The 14,348-nt window shown below is 36.9% G+C and overlaps 1 protein-coding gene across 2 annotated transcripts in view; it reads right to left on the bottom strand.

Annotated features, from left to right (window-relative positions):
• The window catches only part of PDGFC (platelet derived growth factor C), a 120,956-nt gene that overhangs the window by 33,648 nt on the left and 72,960 nt on the right, over positions 1–14,348 (bottom strand). For both annotated transcript variants that reach the window (XM_062574735.1, XM_062574734.1), the window contains one exon: positions 187–367. In XM_062574735.1, the coding sequence (XP_062430719.1) occupies positions 187–367 (181 nt within the window). The remainder of the gene's footprint in view (positions 1–186; positions 368–14,348) is intronic.

Here is a 14,348-nt window from a genome sequence, read left to right as displayed (position 1 = left end):
CACAAGAACACTCAGTTATAAAGCAGAAACAAAATGTACAACTCTGGAAGACAGATCGTTCATTATTATTATTATCATTAAGAAATAAACAGTAGCTAGTTCTAAACAATTCAAAAATTCTCTTGAACTACTACTTCAAAGATTTTGTTTTCCTGAATTCTTTCAATCTTGAAATATGTTACTTACTGGCATTAGAAGTGTATAATGGATGCAGAATCCAGGTTCAGAAGGAAAATACTCATCAGAGACAAATCTTATTCTGATCTGGTTTCCTTTGGAAATTTGTCTGCTTGGCACACTACTGGAACCACACCAGCGCCCTAAAACGGTGCCATCACTTGGCTCTTCAACTTCTACAAAGTCATACCTGAACAGAAAAGAAAATTAAGTATTTACTTCCTGGTAAAATTGTTATAGAAACTTCCTGTTTTAATCAATGCATTGATACTACATTTTGCAAACTTTTCCTAAATTTTTCTCTTTTCTTTTTTTTTTTTTTTTTAATGCTTGAAGTATGCTAGCAAAGTGAGTTATTTTAAACCTAGGTTCCAGCTTGCTATTGGCTTAAATACATAATAAAATCATGCAGTGAGGTTAGAAAATAAAAATAAAAACAGAATTAGCATTTTGAACAAACCATCAGTATGATTTTGTTTGTTCCTTAATGTAAAGCAAGTACAACATGTTGGACAAGGCAGAATAAAGTAAGAGAATAAAATTAGGAATTGCTTAAGTTTGACACATTAACTGGTACTGCAGTATCACTAGAAATACACCACATGCCACCAGTGAAAATTTAATGGCGTTTTGCTACTGAAACCTTGTCCACTTATAATAGTGCTGGCAAGTAAAAATCAAGAAGGTAAAGGTGGTTTACGGAAACTTTTCCTACAAGGCTTTTTCTTCTGGCTAAAGCACATTTTAAGGTAATGCATATCCCAATGGGACATTTGTTGAGCAAAGGCCTAAATGTACTGTTTATCAGAAAGATTCTGACATTTCGGTAATACTGACTAAAGATATATAGGTTGGGAGTTTTAGAAAAAGTGAAACATATAATGTTTGATTTAGTTTAATTGTTTTTTTAATGTGTGGTCTGGGTGTCTCTGGGGATCTGTGAATAACTTCAAATAGGTCCATGAAAGGTTACTAAGAAAAGCCAGTCAAGTGTCATCAATAAGTTTAAACATGCTACAGAAAGGTCCTTACTTCCACTGCAAAATGTTTAGGGGGTTCTCAAGTCATAAAAACATTGAAAACCACTGCTCTAGAAGGTATGGCTGGTTTCAATATTTTAACCTGTTTCATGTCAGTTCCCCAGCTGCCCACTGACAGAATAAACAGTAAGAATTTCAGTCCGTTTTCTCTCGCAGTAGTTCGAAACACTCTCAGCAGCAGCAGCAGCATTATTTGGTTCAGGAAGGCAACGCTGCAGCAGTTAGAGCATGGCATGCATTAGGGAGTTCATAGCTGCAGCTTTCTGAGTCATCATTTTATTTTTAAATTATAACTTGTATTCTAAAGATAATCATGACATATGTCTGGGAAAGTTTCAAGCTTTATATTTTTATGTTCTTTTACATATATAGTCATGCACTAAATATATTTTTCAAAACAATCCACATTGGTAGATACTACTGAATATTTTACAAGGGTACAAAAAGTCCTACCGCTTATAATAGAAAATACTCATATTTTAACCTCCCCTCACCCCCCTAACATACTGCCAAACATGCCAAGCAATATTTAATGTGAAAATTATTACCTCATAAACATTTTCTACTGAAGCTTTTTCTGGATCTTTTTTTCAGTAAAGCTAATCTTTATAATGATTCCCAGTTCTCTGGTTAGACAGCAGGCAATAAATTCTTGTGTTGCATGTTTGTGCAAGTCAGACTTGTACATTTATTATCTCCATTTAAAGGACTAGTATTTTTTTTCCACTTAATTAAAAATGAATGCAATGAATATACTTATTAACTGTGTTCAAAAATCCATTACTGCCATGTACTACAGGTTTAAATCTTATCGAACTTATGATACGAATTACTTTATCACCATTTTTTCCCCAAATACTAACATATTATTTGTACTATGGCTTCAAGGCTGGCTGAACATATTTTTATCAAACTGGCTTTGGGTTTTTTTTTTTTTAAGATTATGTTATGAAGCTTTTAAAGATAAACTCCATTGATCATTTTTCTAGCTATGAAAGAATACTTCTCTACCTACCTTTCTGTTTTGCAAAGAGTGAACAAGTTAAATATTACACTTATGGATTTAAATTTAAGATTTTGAGGAGCTGGTCATAGTATAGACATTCAGTGCTTCTATATAACTCACATGCTACTTTCCCTTTGCACCCTTTGGTTCTCCAGTTCTCCTAGAGGAAAAAAAAGCAGCTCAAATTCCACGCAGTTTAAATGCTAGACCCGTAAAATGAATGCTAATGATTCCATTAGTTGAAAGGTAAGAAACGAGAAAATCTTTTTTTTCCCTGTAAAACCCAAACAAAACTCAGCTTTCTGATACACAAGACAGGCTGAGCAAAGTTATTCAGGTTTTTCTTTTACAGTCAGTTCTTTTTTGCTTCATCTTTATATGCAGTATTTGCAAGCAAGGTGTCCTCTGTCATCAAAATGCTTTTTGATTTCGTTAATGTGTTACCAGTGATACCTTGACTGAGAGGCATCTCAGCGACTCTCCCCTTATCCTATTACCATTCTCATCTGAAATCCACCCGTTTCCAAGTGATCAATGTGGAGACAGTCTAGACCTTATAATGCCCTCACTAGTACTGCACTGAAGTGTGCACAATTGCCAAAATCGTCCTTCAGGAGGATTTACTAAACCTGCTCTATGAGCCAATCTCACACAACTTTTGCACGGCAACGTGATACAGTACGTAGAGCTCTAAGTGGTTCATAATGATTACTCCCTTTCTCTAACCTCCCCCTCAGGACCTACGGAGGATTTATGTTCTTTCATGTTCAACAAAGAAGTCTGGTATTACAGACAAAATTTCTGTTCTTAAAAGCCAATATGAGATGCGAGCACTGCCTTCCTACTGTTAAACAGATGTAGGTGGAGCTCTGGCACAAGACAGTAATTACACCAACAAAAATGGGAATCCTTAGAAATTCCGTCTACGCCAACAGGGAAACAAACAAAAACAAAACAAAATACACCCCTCGGGTTTTCTGGACATAATGAAATTTCTATCTTATAACTTTACTCCTGTCAGTTATCCAGCTTAATGGGCTGCAAGAGCCAGCCAAGAAAATCTTCTAAGCAATTAAAAATTGCAACTAAAAATTCCTAGCATCACACATGTTGACTGAAGTCTGAACTTGCTGTGAAATTTAACAAAACAATGGTTAAGACACTTCAGGATTTACAAGATGATGTTGCACAATTCCGCGGCTTCATACGACAGGGCTGAAGAGCAGCAAGGACAAAATCACAACCACCCAAAATTATTTCCCCATCAAGCAAAGCTTATAGTTGAAAACCTAGAAAACAAGGATAACCAAGAATTGAGAGACTATTTTCTATCTGCAATTGATTTAGAAAGATTTAAAATGCATTGAATAGTTATTTGAACCAAAAAAAAAAATCTTTCTTTTTTGTGCAATGTACAAACTAGAAAACACAGTCCTCTATTAAAATGACTAGAGAAATGCACTCATGCTGGACCTGTTTTCAAGACATTATCAAATACTACTAAAATTCAGGACTAAGGGTAGGCTAATCACCCTTACTGAGATGAAAGATACCTTTTGTCATGCATGTTCAGCCCATAATGCTTGCCCTTATGTGTTGCCCAATACCTGTTCCTCTTCCCTATTGTCTAGGTGTCTGAGACCATGGATAGAATTAACAATCTGTGCAAAGAATTTCTTTGAGAAGGGGGGAAAAAAAGCCATATAAATGACTCTAAACTTCAAGGGCTTGCCAGCCAGGAAATGTATTTTCTAAGGGAATTTTTTGTCCTCCTCTTTCTATATTTTTTTGTGGTTTACATTGCCATTTGCTAAACATATTCTGACAGGCTGTTTACCTTGGCTTACAGTTTGGTGACCTTTGTGCAGCTTCCCTCTGCCTTCAGAATTCCACAAATATATCAATGAATGTAAGAAGCAGAAACTCACACAGTAAAATAGTTTGTTATATCAGAGATGTTCGATCTTTCCATCTCCATACAGATCTGTGCTAGACAAAACTAGCATATCCATAAAAACAGCTTGGAAATGGTGAAGTGTATTCTTCTTTTTCCTTTGATGAGCACTGATTTTTTTTTTTTTTAATGAAGAAATAGGAAGTTGATAGCAATTCTTGCCATTTCTCTTATTTCCCCCTCCCAGCTCTCCATTGGGCCACTGCAATATTTATATTCCACCTCATTTGAAAGTATGTACAATTCCAGATTTTTACAGTGCCAGGAAAGCACATTGCAGTAGCTACCTCAGCTTCAGACCAAAAGCATCCAAGGTCCTCTGGGATCCCACCAAGCAAACTGCTCTTGAGCAGATTGTGGAGGCTTTATACTTGCAAGGCAGCTTCAGCTTCGGAAGCACTGGAAGTTACTGGAAACAGTCATCTTGAAAACATCACTTTGATATTTTTCTAAATGAAATTCTAACACTGTCATTCTAAAGGAAAATAACCTCTCCTCATTCCACCTTGTTCATTTTTTCTATTACCAGTACCTCTCCTTTCATTAAGGCTAAAGTTTTCCCCAAAAACTAAGGCAGAGTGATATAAGACACACAAAAATCAAGATAATAATAACAGAAAAATACAGTTGGCAATACTGAAACCATGTATCTGTGCACTGTTTTTTCAACTTGTGTCGCAGAAAACCTTACCCTTACTTCGGGGATTTTTTTTCCTCTGATATCATAATAGTATCATAATCTAATATCAAAATCATGTCAGGTAACAAAATCACTTGCCGCCCAAGTCTGCATGCTTCAGAACAGCTATTTAACTCCCTTGCCTTTCAAATGCATTACTTCACATTATATTGCTACCAGGTAATAAATAGAAAACAATAGGCACAGGAGCCTCAAACTGGAAAAGATTGGTCCATTCAGTCCAGGCCTAAATCAGTAAGTGCATACAAAGTTCCTGAAATCCACAGAACACTGGCCATGCACATCTGTAAAAGTTAGCTATTAATAACTCAACTTGTCCTGCAGAAGACAGACTTCTAATGATACAGAAAGCAAATTTCCAAGAGGAAGGCAAGTGAGAGGAACTATTCACTACTACTGTAGTAGTGGAACTACTGAAAAGAGCTCAGCATAGGGCTACGAAGAAGATCAAAGGACTGGAGCATCTCTCCTATGAGCAACAGCTGGCCTGTTTAGCCTAGAGAGGAGAAAATTGAGAGGAGATCTTATCAATGTCTACAAATACCTTAAGAGAGGGTGTCAAGAGGATAGGGCCAAACTCTTTTCCGTGGTGCCCACCGACAGGACAAGAGGCAACAGGCACAAACTGAAACACAGGAAGTACCCCTTGAACATGAGGAAAAACTTCTTCACCAGTGTGTGTGTGTGTGTGTGTGTGTGTGTGTGACAGAGCACTGGAAGAGGTTGCCCAGAGAAGCTGTGGAGTCTCCTTCTCTGGAGGTATTCAAAACCCATCTGGATGCAATCTTGTGCAGCATGCTCTAGGTGCCCCTGCTTGAGCAGGGAGGTTAAACTAGAAGGGACTCCAGGGGTCCCTTCCAACTTCGGCCATTTTACTAGAGCTACTCTGAGTGACAGTAAAAACAAGATATTGGAAGTATTTTTTTTCAAAGACTACCTGATGTAAAAATTTCAATATTTAGAGTATTCTTCCAAGATCTTCCCTCTCCAAAAAGAAGTCCTAAGAAAAGGTACCTAGAATCATTTGATTCCAGTTATTGAGGCTCACAGTACAGGCAGTTACCCACTAGCCTTCAGCCTCTTTAAAAGGTTCTGGCAGTGCTTTTCACTACGACAGGGAACTCCTTAAGATAGCATTACAGCTTTTCCAATAGTTGGGAAGGATCAAGCCCTATCATGCCTACTGTTTTAAAATAAAAACAGAAAAAGTGTTTGAACAACAATGATTTGACATGAAACATTTCCACAGTACCATCTGTATCTTCTGACTTTACACACACTGTGTTTTAACAGTCACTGAAAAGAAACAGCACATCCAGATATGATCCAAATACATAACTGATGAGATCAGGTTTTTATACTCAAAAACAATGCTTAATTATAAACAAACATCACTTCCAGCAATAAACTTCACTTCTAGTCAATAAGCACATTAGGTTAAAGAATGAATTATCTTGTTATGTCTACATTTTCCATGAAATGAAGATATTCAAGGTATAAACAGAGATCATTTCTAATAACCATTCACCAAATATGGATTGTAGTTTCTGTGCCAACCTACTTTGAATACATCTATTTTAGAATATGCAGTACCATACATTAGAAACTGCCATATGGAAACACAGATTCATTCACAAATGTTATATGGTTGCCATGGTTCTCTCTATTTAATCTTTCCTCATACTCCCATACTGATTTGCAACTGCCTGAGGCTTCTAACTCAACCACACGCTCTTTCAGTATTCTGACCTTGTTATTTAGTATACATTAATAGAAAAAAAAAAATTAGCCAAACCCTTAATTCCATTTTTTTCCTCTCATTCACTATAAGCCACTTTGATCATGAATTTACAACACAGCAAATGAGAGGAAAACCAAGTCACTGGAGTTTAAAACCAAAAATCCTTCTCTTCAAACAGTTGAACACTTTTTATGAAAAAGAAATGGACACTCCACTTTACCTGATTTTGAGAAATTAAATGCTGTATAACCAGTCTCTAGTCTACCAGAAAACATATTTTCATTTTCTATGAATCTGGAGAAAACTTCAGACATCATGGGAAGTCGAGACATGTACATTTTGTGTGTAGTTTTTGTTACTTTGAGAACTATGGTTAAAGCACTACATGCAAAAAAAACTCCAAAGGAATGCTTCTTTCCCTTCCTCCCTAAAAGCCTCTCTGTATTAACAGCTTATTTCAGCGCTAAGTGATAAACTGAGTATTGCCAAAAACATACCTTTTTCCCTGATGAGATTGGCACAAAAACAGCTTTGAGGGAAAAAAAAAATACGGTCATCTAGGCACACACTACTAAGTACTTATGCACTTGCTTCATCTTAAGCATGTCAGTATTGGGTAGTCTCTACAGGTAACTTCTGCCTTATGGAAAGAATCATAGAATCATAGAATCAGTGAGGTTGGAAGGGACCTCTGGAGATCAACTAGTCCAACCTCCCTGCTCAGCAGGGTCACCTAGAGCATCTTAGACAGGGTTGCAGCCAGGCGGGCCTTGAAGATCTCCAGAGAAGGAGACTCCACCAGGTTACTCTGGGCAACCTGGTCCAGAGCTCTGTCACTCTCACAGGGAAGAAATTCCCCCTCACAGTCAGGCAGAACTTCCTGTGCTTCGATTTCTGCCCATTGCCTCTTGTTGCCACGGGACAACTGAAAAGAGTTTGTCCCCGTCCCCTTGACACCCTCCCTTCAGGTACTTGTACGCATTGATAAGATCCCCCCTCAGGCTTCTCTTCCCCAGGCTGAAGAGGCCCAGCTCTCGCAGCCGTTCCTCATAGGGCAGGTGCTGCAGCCCTCAGATCATCTTCGTAGCCCTACGCTGGACTCTCTCCAGTAGCTCCATGTCTCTCTTAAGAGCGTTACATTTTTCTTCTTAAGAAAAGGGTGTTACATTTTCACAAGAATGAGAAATTATAAACTGGACATACTGGTAAGCCTACTGCAGGCTCTGAAACAAAACAATTCCATATTTTGACAGTAACTCTGTAATTATTTAAGCATATATTAAACTACTCATATGAATAGAGAATGTAATTAAGTACATTCAGGAATACAGAGATCACAGGATTCAGTCCTAGATAGCCTATGCTATAAATAATTTCTACTAATATGACTTTTTTAGTTATTGATACATTATTCCAATTATGTGAATAGGTATTTTAGGATATATAGAGAGATGGTACCATTGGGCAGATTAATAGTTTAGGTAAGAAGGAACAAAGATAGTTTCCCAACTACTCCTTCTAAAAGTCTGATTATCAACTTTCTTGGAAACTCTCTGTATTTATTTTCCTTATATCAGAGAATTACTAGCATTTCCAAAAACACACATATGTTTGTGTTGGCCATGAACGTCTCCAGGATCGTGTATATGTTATAAATTGAGATGATAAAGCAAGTAGCAAAATTTTAATAAGATAGAGTATTCACGTTTTACTGCACACTGGTACTTCTTCTCTTCCCCCTAGAAAGGAATGGACTGTAAGTAATTTATTGCCATATATTCATGGTATAGGAATACTTGAAAATGGCCAGAATTCAGGGTCCTACTACACTAGACATTGTACTTCCCAAAACAACTTCACTTCAGAGACAGCCCACTGGTCCCAGACAGCTTACCAACTCAGCATCCTACATTACACAGCACTATACTCTCAGATTCCGGAAAATGAAATGCCTTCTCAGCTCTTTCCCAGTACTCAGAAAATTGTGGTGTATTTTCACTTGGAATAGTTATCATAAAAACATTCCTACTACACAAATTAATATTTGTACAAAACAAAAAGCATTATCTGAGCTCAGAGTTCATGTCAACAGAAAAGGTAAAGTGTTCTTTCTCATCTACTATAAAGCTTTTACCTCTTCTCCACTAATTCACCACAATAAAAATACCTGCTTCAGCATACCCCAAATTGCAATTCTTCCTTTATGCAAAATCCCTATACCTTAGGATGAAGCTGTGGCTCCAGTCAATAATGTGAAAACTACTGGCTACACAATTTTCTAACAATACTCAGAAGTGTAAAATATTAAACTCTTAAGTGATATTTAAAAGTATTTTAAGCCTGTGAAGATTTACTCAGGACAGTGTAAGCAGCATCCCCTTCCTTTACCCCTTCCCCTCCAGCAGTTACACCACTGTTCAAGCTCTCCCTTTGCCCTCCCTCCGTTCTGTCTCCCTCAGTGGAGATTGGGGCTCTGTCTATAATGATTTAAATTAAATTATTTTTTATTTCTTTAGTTCAGTAGTACAATCATATATGGTCTCTTGTCTACTACTACTGGTACTCACATGGTTTACCAATCCAGGACAGACCATTTGTCATGTGGTCCAATGTCCTGCTCCAGGACAGGCTAATAACTGCTGCTTGAACACAAAGTCAAAAATCCCCGCGGGGTAGCTCAGCAGTTGCATAACACTACATGAGGCAGGGAAACATGTTCCCAACTCTAGGAGGAGATCAGTTTATGTCTATAGCATAAAGTACTTCACCTAAACTAAAGGGTTTCCTCTCATTTCAGTTTACCTTGTTATAAGTTAATGATCATAAAATTATTCAGATCTATTTTTCATTCAGCCGTAGCATATGAATCAAAGCATGTTACGAAACAGTACTTCCTCAAAATTGTTGCTAATTCACTGGTCTTCTTGTTTTCTTGTTATTATCAGCAGAGATCCATTTACGCTATAAAATCTCCCAAGACAAGCACACACGACCAGCTTCCCTTTTCAGGATAAATAATCCTGCCTTTTGCAATTTCTCATTCACATGCATCTTCTCTGATTCCTGATAATCAGATGACAATAGATTACCAGTAACTGCACTGGATTTCACTACTGCTTTGTACTTACTAGCCCAGCAGCACGAAGTGCAAGACCAGAGCGTCACTGATTTACTTCATCCGACCCTGGCAATATTTGCTGGTAATGCTATCTAACTACAGCTTCATTCCAGCAACTCACCTCACTAATACACTGACAATACACCCAAGAAGCGACCACAGAGCATAGTTAGAGGCAATGGGGGAATAGAGAGGAAAAAGAAAGGAGGAAAGAAAAAAGAAAAGATGAATAAACAGGTGAGGAAATACAACTGCCTAGGAATAGGAGAGTTGGTACCTGCTCTTCCTGCCAATTAAACAGGAGGAAGCTGCTTATAAACCTGACAGTGAGCCTATCTGCTTAACTGCACTCAGACTTTTTTAGTAGCCAGGAAACATCAGGGAGGGAGTGCATATTACATATAATCTAGAATACAGAGAAACTATACACAGTAAATTTAGCTTATGCTGTTGGGCCTGTCTTTGTAATTTGCATTTAACTCCTAATATCCAGATTTAGGAAACTAAGCAAGAAACTGCAAGCGGCTAAAGAGTCATTGAACATAAGCCATGGCTCACTCTGGTTTTGTGCCCCTTTGTAGTACACACTTACTTCTATTTTTTAATAAGTCCTGGGGGGGCCAGGAGGGAAACACCATCGATAATGACTGTTCCCACAGCACGCCAGAAAGAAGACGACCCAGCAGTGCCACACTCATTTTCAAAGAACATAACTTCAGTCTGCACCACTACAAACAGAGCCAGCTATAGTAATGTGAAATAATTTTAGAAGCAATAAATTAGGATTAGAATCGTTTACCAAAATATTTTGATACTGTAGACACAGTTTACTTTACCCAAACAACTTGCTCAAGATTGAGAGGACCAGGAAAGAGTTTTAAGGAGCCTAAAATGTTTTCTAAGTTAATGAATGTAAGTCTCTGCCGGGAGTATGGGATTATGTCAGCTACATGCTTTTCACCGGTCATTTTCCTGACACTGATCTTGGCTTTGAAAATAGATTTTAAATAACTTGCTAAGTAACACCCATTACAGTGTCCCCACGCAATAGTGGGTATTAACAAATGAACATTGGATTTTCTTGAAAGGAGGGAAAAGTGGGGGGACAAGAATGCAGTCTGTGCAGCATATTCTTCTGATCACATCACGTAGGCTATGCTTCTCTGGTCAGGATCTTGTTCTCTTTCTCTTTTTCATGATACCTTTTCAACAGTACAATTTTGAAGGTATGAGTTGCTTCTGTAGAACAGAGTTTATGATTCGAAGCCTAAAGAAACGTGTGTTATGGGGTAGTCTCAGTTGTAACTGTAGCAAGTTCTGTTGTTCTGGTTTTTTTCATTTTTGTTATTTTTTAAGCTTTTATTGCCTACAATATTTATTTTGTCACATTTACAAAATTATGAGAATACTATTAAGCAAGTTTTAATAAGCAGTAGATAATCTAAAATGTTTATATTCAGTAATTAATTTCAGATTCCAAAACCGAACAGTATTTTTGTGACTCCCTCCTTCCCCCATGAGTCTAATTGTGATGACTCCTCTTTTCTATGCCTTGATCTACTTTGAGTGTAGAGTGCCGATTCCACTGCAGAGTTTCACAGCATGTCAGCAGTTTAGGAAAGATTTGTCACGTTCAGAACTTGAGCAGTCTGGAACTGCCATCAAGCACAGACTCCTCGGCACCCACTACACACCTCTACCACAGCGTGAACTACTGAAAGTAGCTAAAACAGCAGAAGGAGCCACGCTGCAAGATGAGCTATCATTTGCTAAGCAGAGACACAAACTTTCCTGGAATCACAGTACATCCAAAGGAAAGAGCTTAAAAAAAAAGCTGCAATTTTTGTCCGCTGATTTCAGAATGTAAAAGAATTTACTTCTATTTAATTTCTAAAATGTCCCTAATTCAGACACATATATAAACATTCATTTATTTCTTCTGATGTGAGAAAACAGCATATTTTCTTCACAAAATTAGAAAACAGAAGGCATGAGTCTATTGGATTTCTTCTATTTTCATTAAATTGAAATAATATTGTTACAACTGAATTCATATAAAGGCAATAACCTTTCTATTAATGATCTTTTCTGTATATGTAAAAGAACAATTTTTGAATAATCGAAGGACTTCAGTGATCTAAGTTCTTAAAAACAATGATTTCCATCCCTCTTCCCTTCCTCCACCCCTTAAAACCATTCCACATTTAAACCTCACTCAAACTGGTGCCATTATTCAATCATCTTGCATCAAAATGATTTTGAAAAATTAGAAAAGAACACCATAAATATCAGAATATTATTTAATCAGGTGCCTTATCCCAAGTTTTGGTGTCTTCTACACACTGCTTCTAAAATGCCACCTTCCTGATAGCAGTAAAACATCAGTGTTGCTGCTAAGGGTTTTAATCTAAGTCAGCTATTTGATAATAGCTCTTTCCTATCAGTATTTCAATTACTCTAAAGGATCAGAAAGCTAAAATTCATCTTGTTATTTAAATTACATGACTCTTTCCATCTTTGAATAAAAGGGTTAACAAAGAACTTTGCACCTATACATGTAAGTGTGTGTGTGTGTGTGTGTGTGCGCGCGCGCGCGTGTATTTATATACATACCATCACATATAAAGTAAAAGACTGTATTGTGTTTCAAGGAATGACTACTGAGTCCAGAAAAAGACAACCGCTTTTTATAGTTCTAGCTATTAATAGAACTCATGCTATCCAAATCAATCTGTCTTTTAGAAAAAAGATAATAAATTTTAGCTTTAATAAACTGGTGCTGTACTTTATTAACATGATATTACTTTTGCTGACATTATAGATAGCAATGAGAGAGACTTAAGTATCAGAAAGCTGCCTATACAGAACCCAACCCATCTATAAGTGTAGCATCTCAAAGAAGGGGGGGGGCTAAAACCGAACATTTTTAAGTTCCAAGGCAACAGAAGAAGGAGCTTTTTGTAACATCCATCTCCGTTTTCAGAGCCTGGTCAATTTGAGTTTTTGGAGGGGAGAGGAGATAGAGACCTCTCATGGTTTTCTGAATTTTTAAATAGAGGTGGCAGCAGCCCCCCATCCTCCTGCCCCCCAAAAATGAACGAATAAAAAGAAGTACAAGAAGCAGCAGCCCAGTTACATGCGCAGCCATGATCATTCTCTGCACAAGTTCCTCTTTAAATATAGAGTTCATTTAAAGGTCTTTGTCCAGTTATTCAAAGCTGGCTTGAACCTTGTACTTACCCAAGAGATAACTTCACCCTCTGTAATCACAGTCTCTTGCAACAAAAAAGTTCTACCAGAAGCATTTAAATCATCAGACAGTAAGAACAGCCTGTCAAGTGTCCAGAAAATAATTTTTATGGGAGCCAGACCTTGAATATGGAAATCGCTGGCACTAAAAGCCAGGGAATTAACTCTTACTTTGCAAAAAGATTCATATTTTTTTCTGAATCTATGCTTGGTATATTACCTTGACCATACACTCCAGGCAAAACAAAGCAAAATAAACAATACATTTTTCTCCCATAGGTTCTGAAAGAAAAAGATGCTTTTTTCACATGCATGTATGCTGTTTTCATATGTACGTAAGTTGTTTTTCTTATGTATATGTTGTTAATGTGGTTAGGTGCTTCCACAACAGAAGGCCAAACAGAACTGAAATATCCATCACTATTTCTGCTGTAGCATGTACAAGCTGCAGTTATATATCCATATTTTGCTCCACGTTAGACACAGAGATTTGATTTAATTACAAGAAAGGAAGTTTCATATGCTGCAAGTTATTCATCATGATTTATATTACAGGGAAAGCTCTCTTTAGAAAATGACATAACAGTGTTTCATCTTTTTATTGTGTTGACCATAGCTCACCACTGCAGAGTATGCATTTGACATAATTTATGTCAAGACAGACAGCTAAGCAAATATTTTCCTTTTTCATAGCTACTGACAACAAAGACAGTGTTTGTAAGTTTATTTTTAATTCCCTTGTTTCAGTTGTGTCAGACTGAGCAAAATCTTAGAACTGTTTAACCTTCGCCAAGAATTTCCTACCCATACATTCATTAGGAACACACATGACTATTCAAGCCATTCATTGCCGTTTGTTGTTTTTTTTTTAAACCAATGAATTTAGATTTATACTAATCCTAGAGTTTATATCCATACTTCTATCTTCACTACTACATTTATTTCATGTATTTTCCAGCACAAATTTATCGTTAATATATGTATGTATTAAAGCTATAAATAAATACATAAATAGGAACTACGTATGTTGCAGTTATTACATAATACTTACTATTAGTTATGTAGTCACTGTATATACATGCATATATAAATATGTTTCTATATACACATGTATCTATATATACACACACACACACAGAGTTAATATACATAGTACACTGTAGTTATGTATGTTAGCAACAGACTGGCTAAAATAATAGTAATTCCAAAACTTGACTGTCTCACAACTGAACTCAAATTCATGTGAAATTAGTTTGCTACACTGGGTTAAAAAGTGAACATAAGCAAACAGAATGTGCTGCCAACTTCACTTTACTGCACTTATTATAAGTATGCTTAAGAACTGTACAGGGACTTTACTTCT

The sequence above is a fragment of the Rhea pennata genome, chromosome 4 (assembly GCF_028389875.1).
Source record: "Rhea pennata isolate bPtePen1 chromosome 4, bPtePen1.pri, whole genome shotgun sequence".
Classification (NCBI taxonomy): Eukaryota; Metazoa; Chordata; class Aves; order Rheiformes; family Rheidae; genus Rhea; species Rhea pennata.
This window is presented reverse-complemented; position numbering and strand designations above follow the sequence as displayed.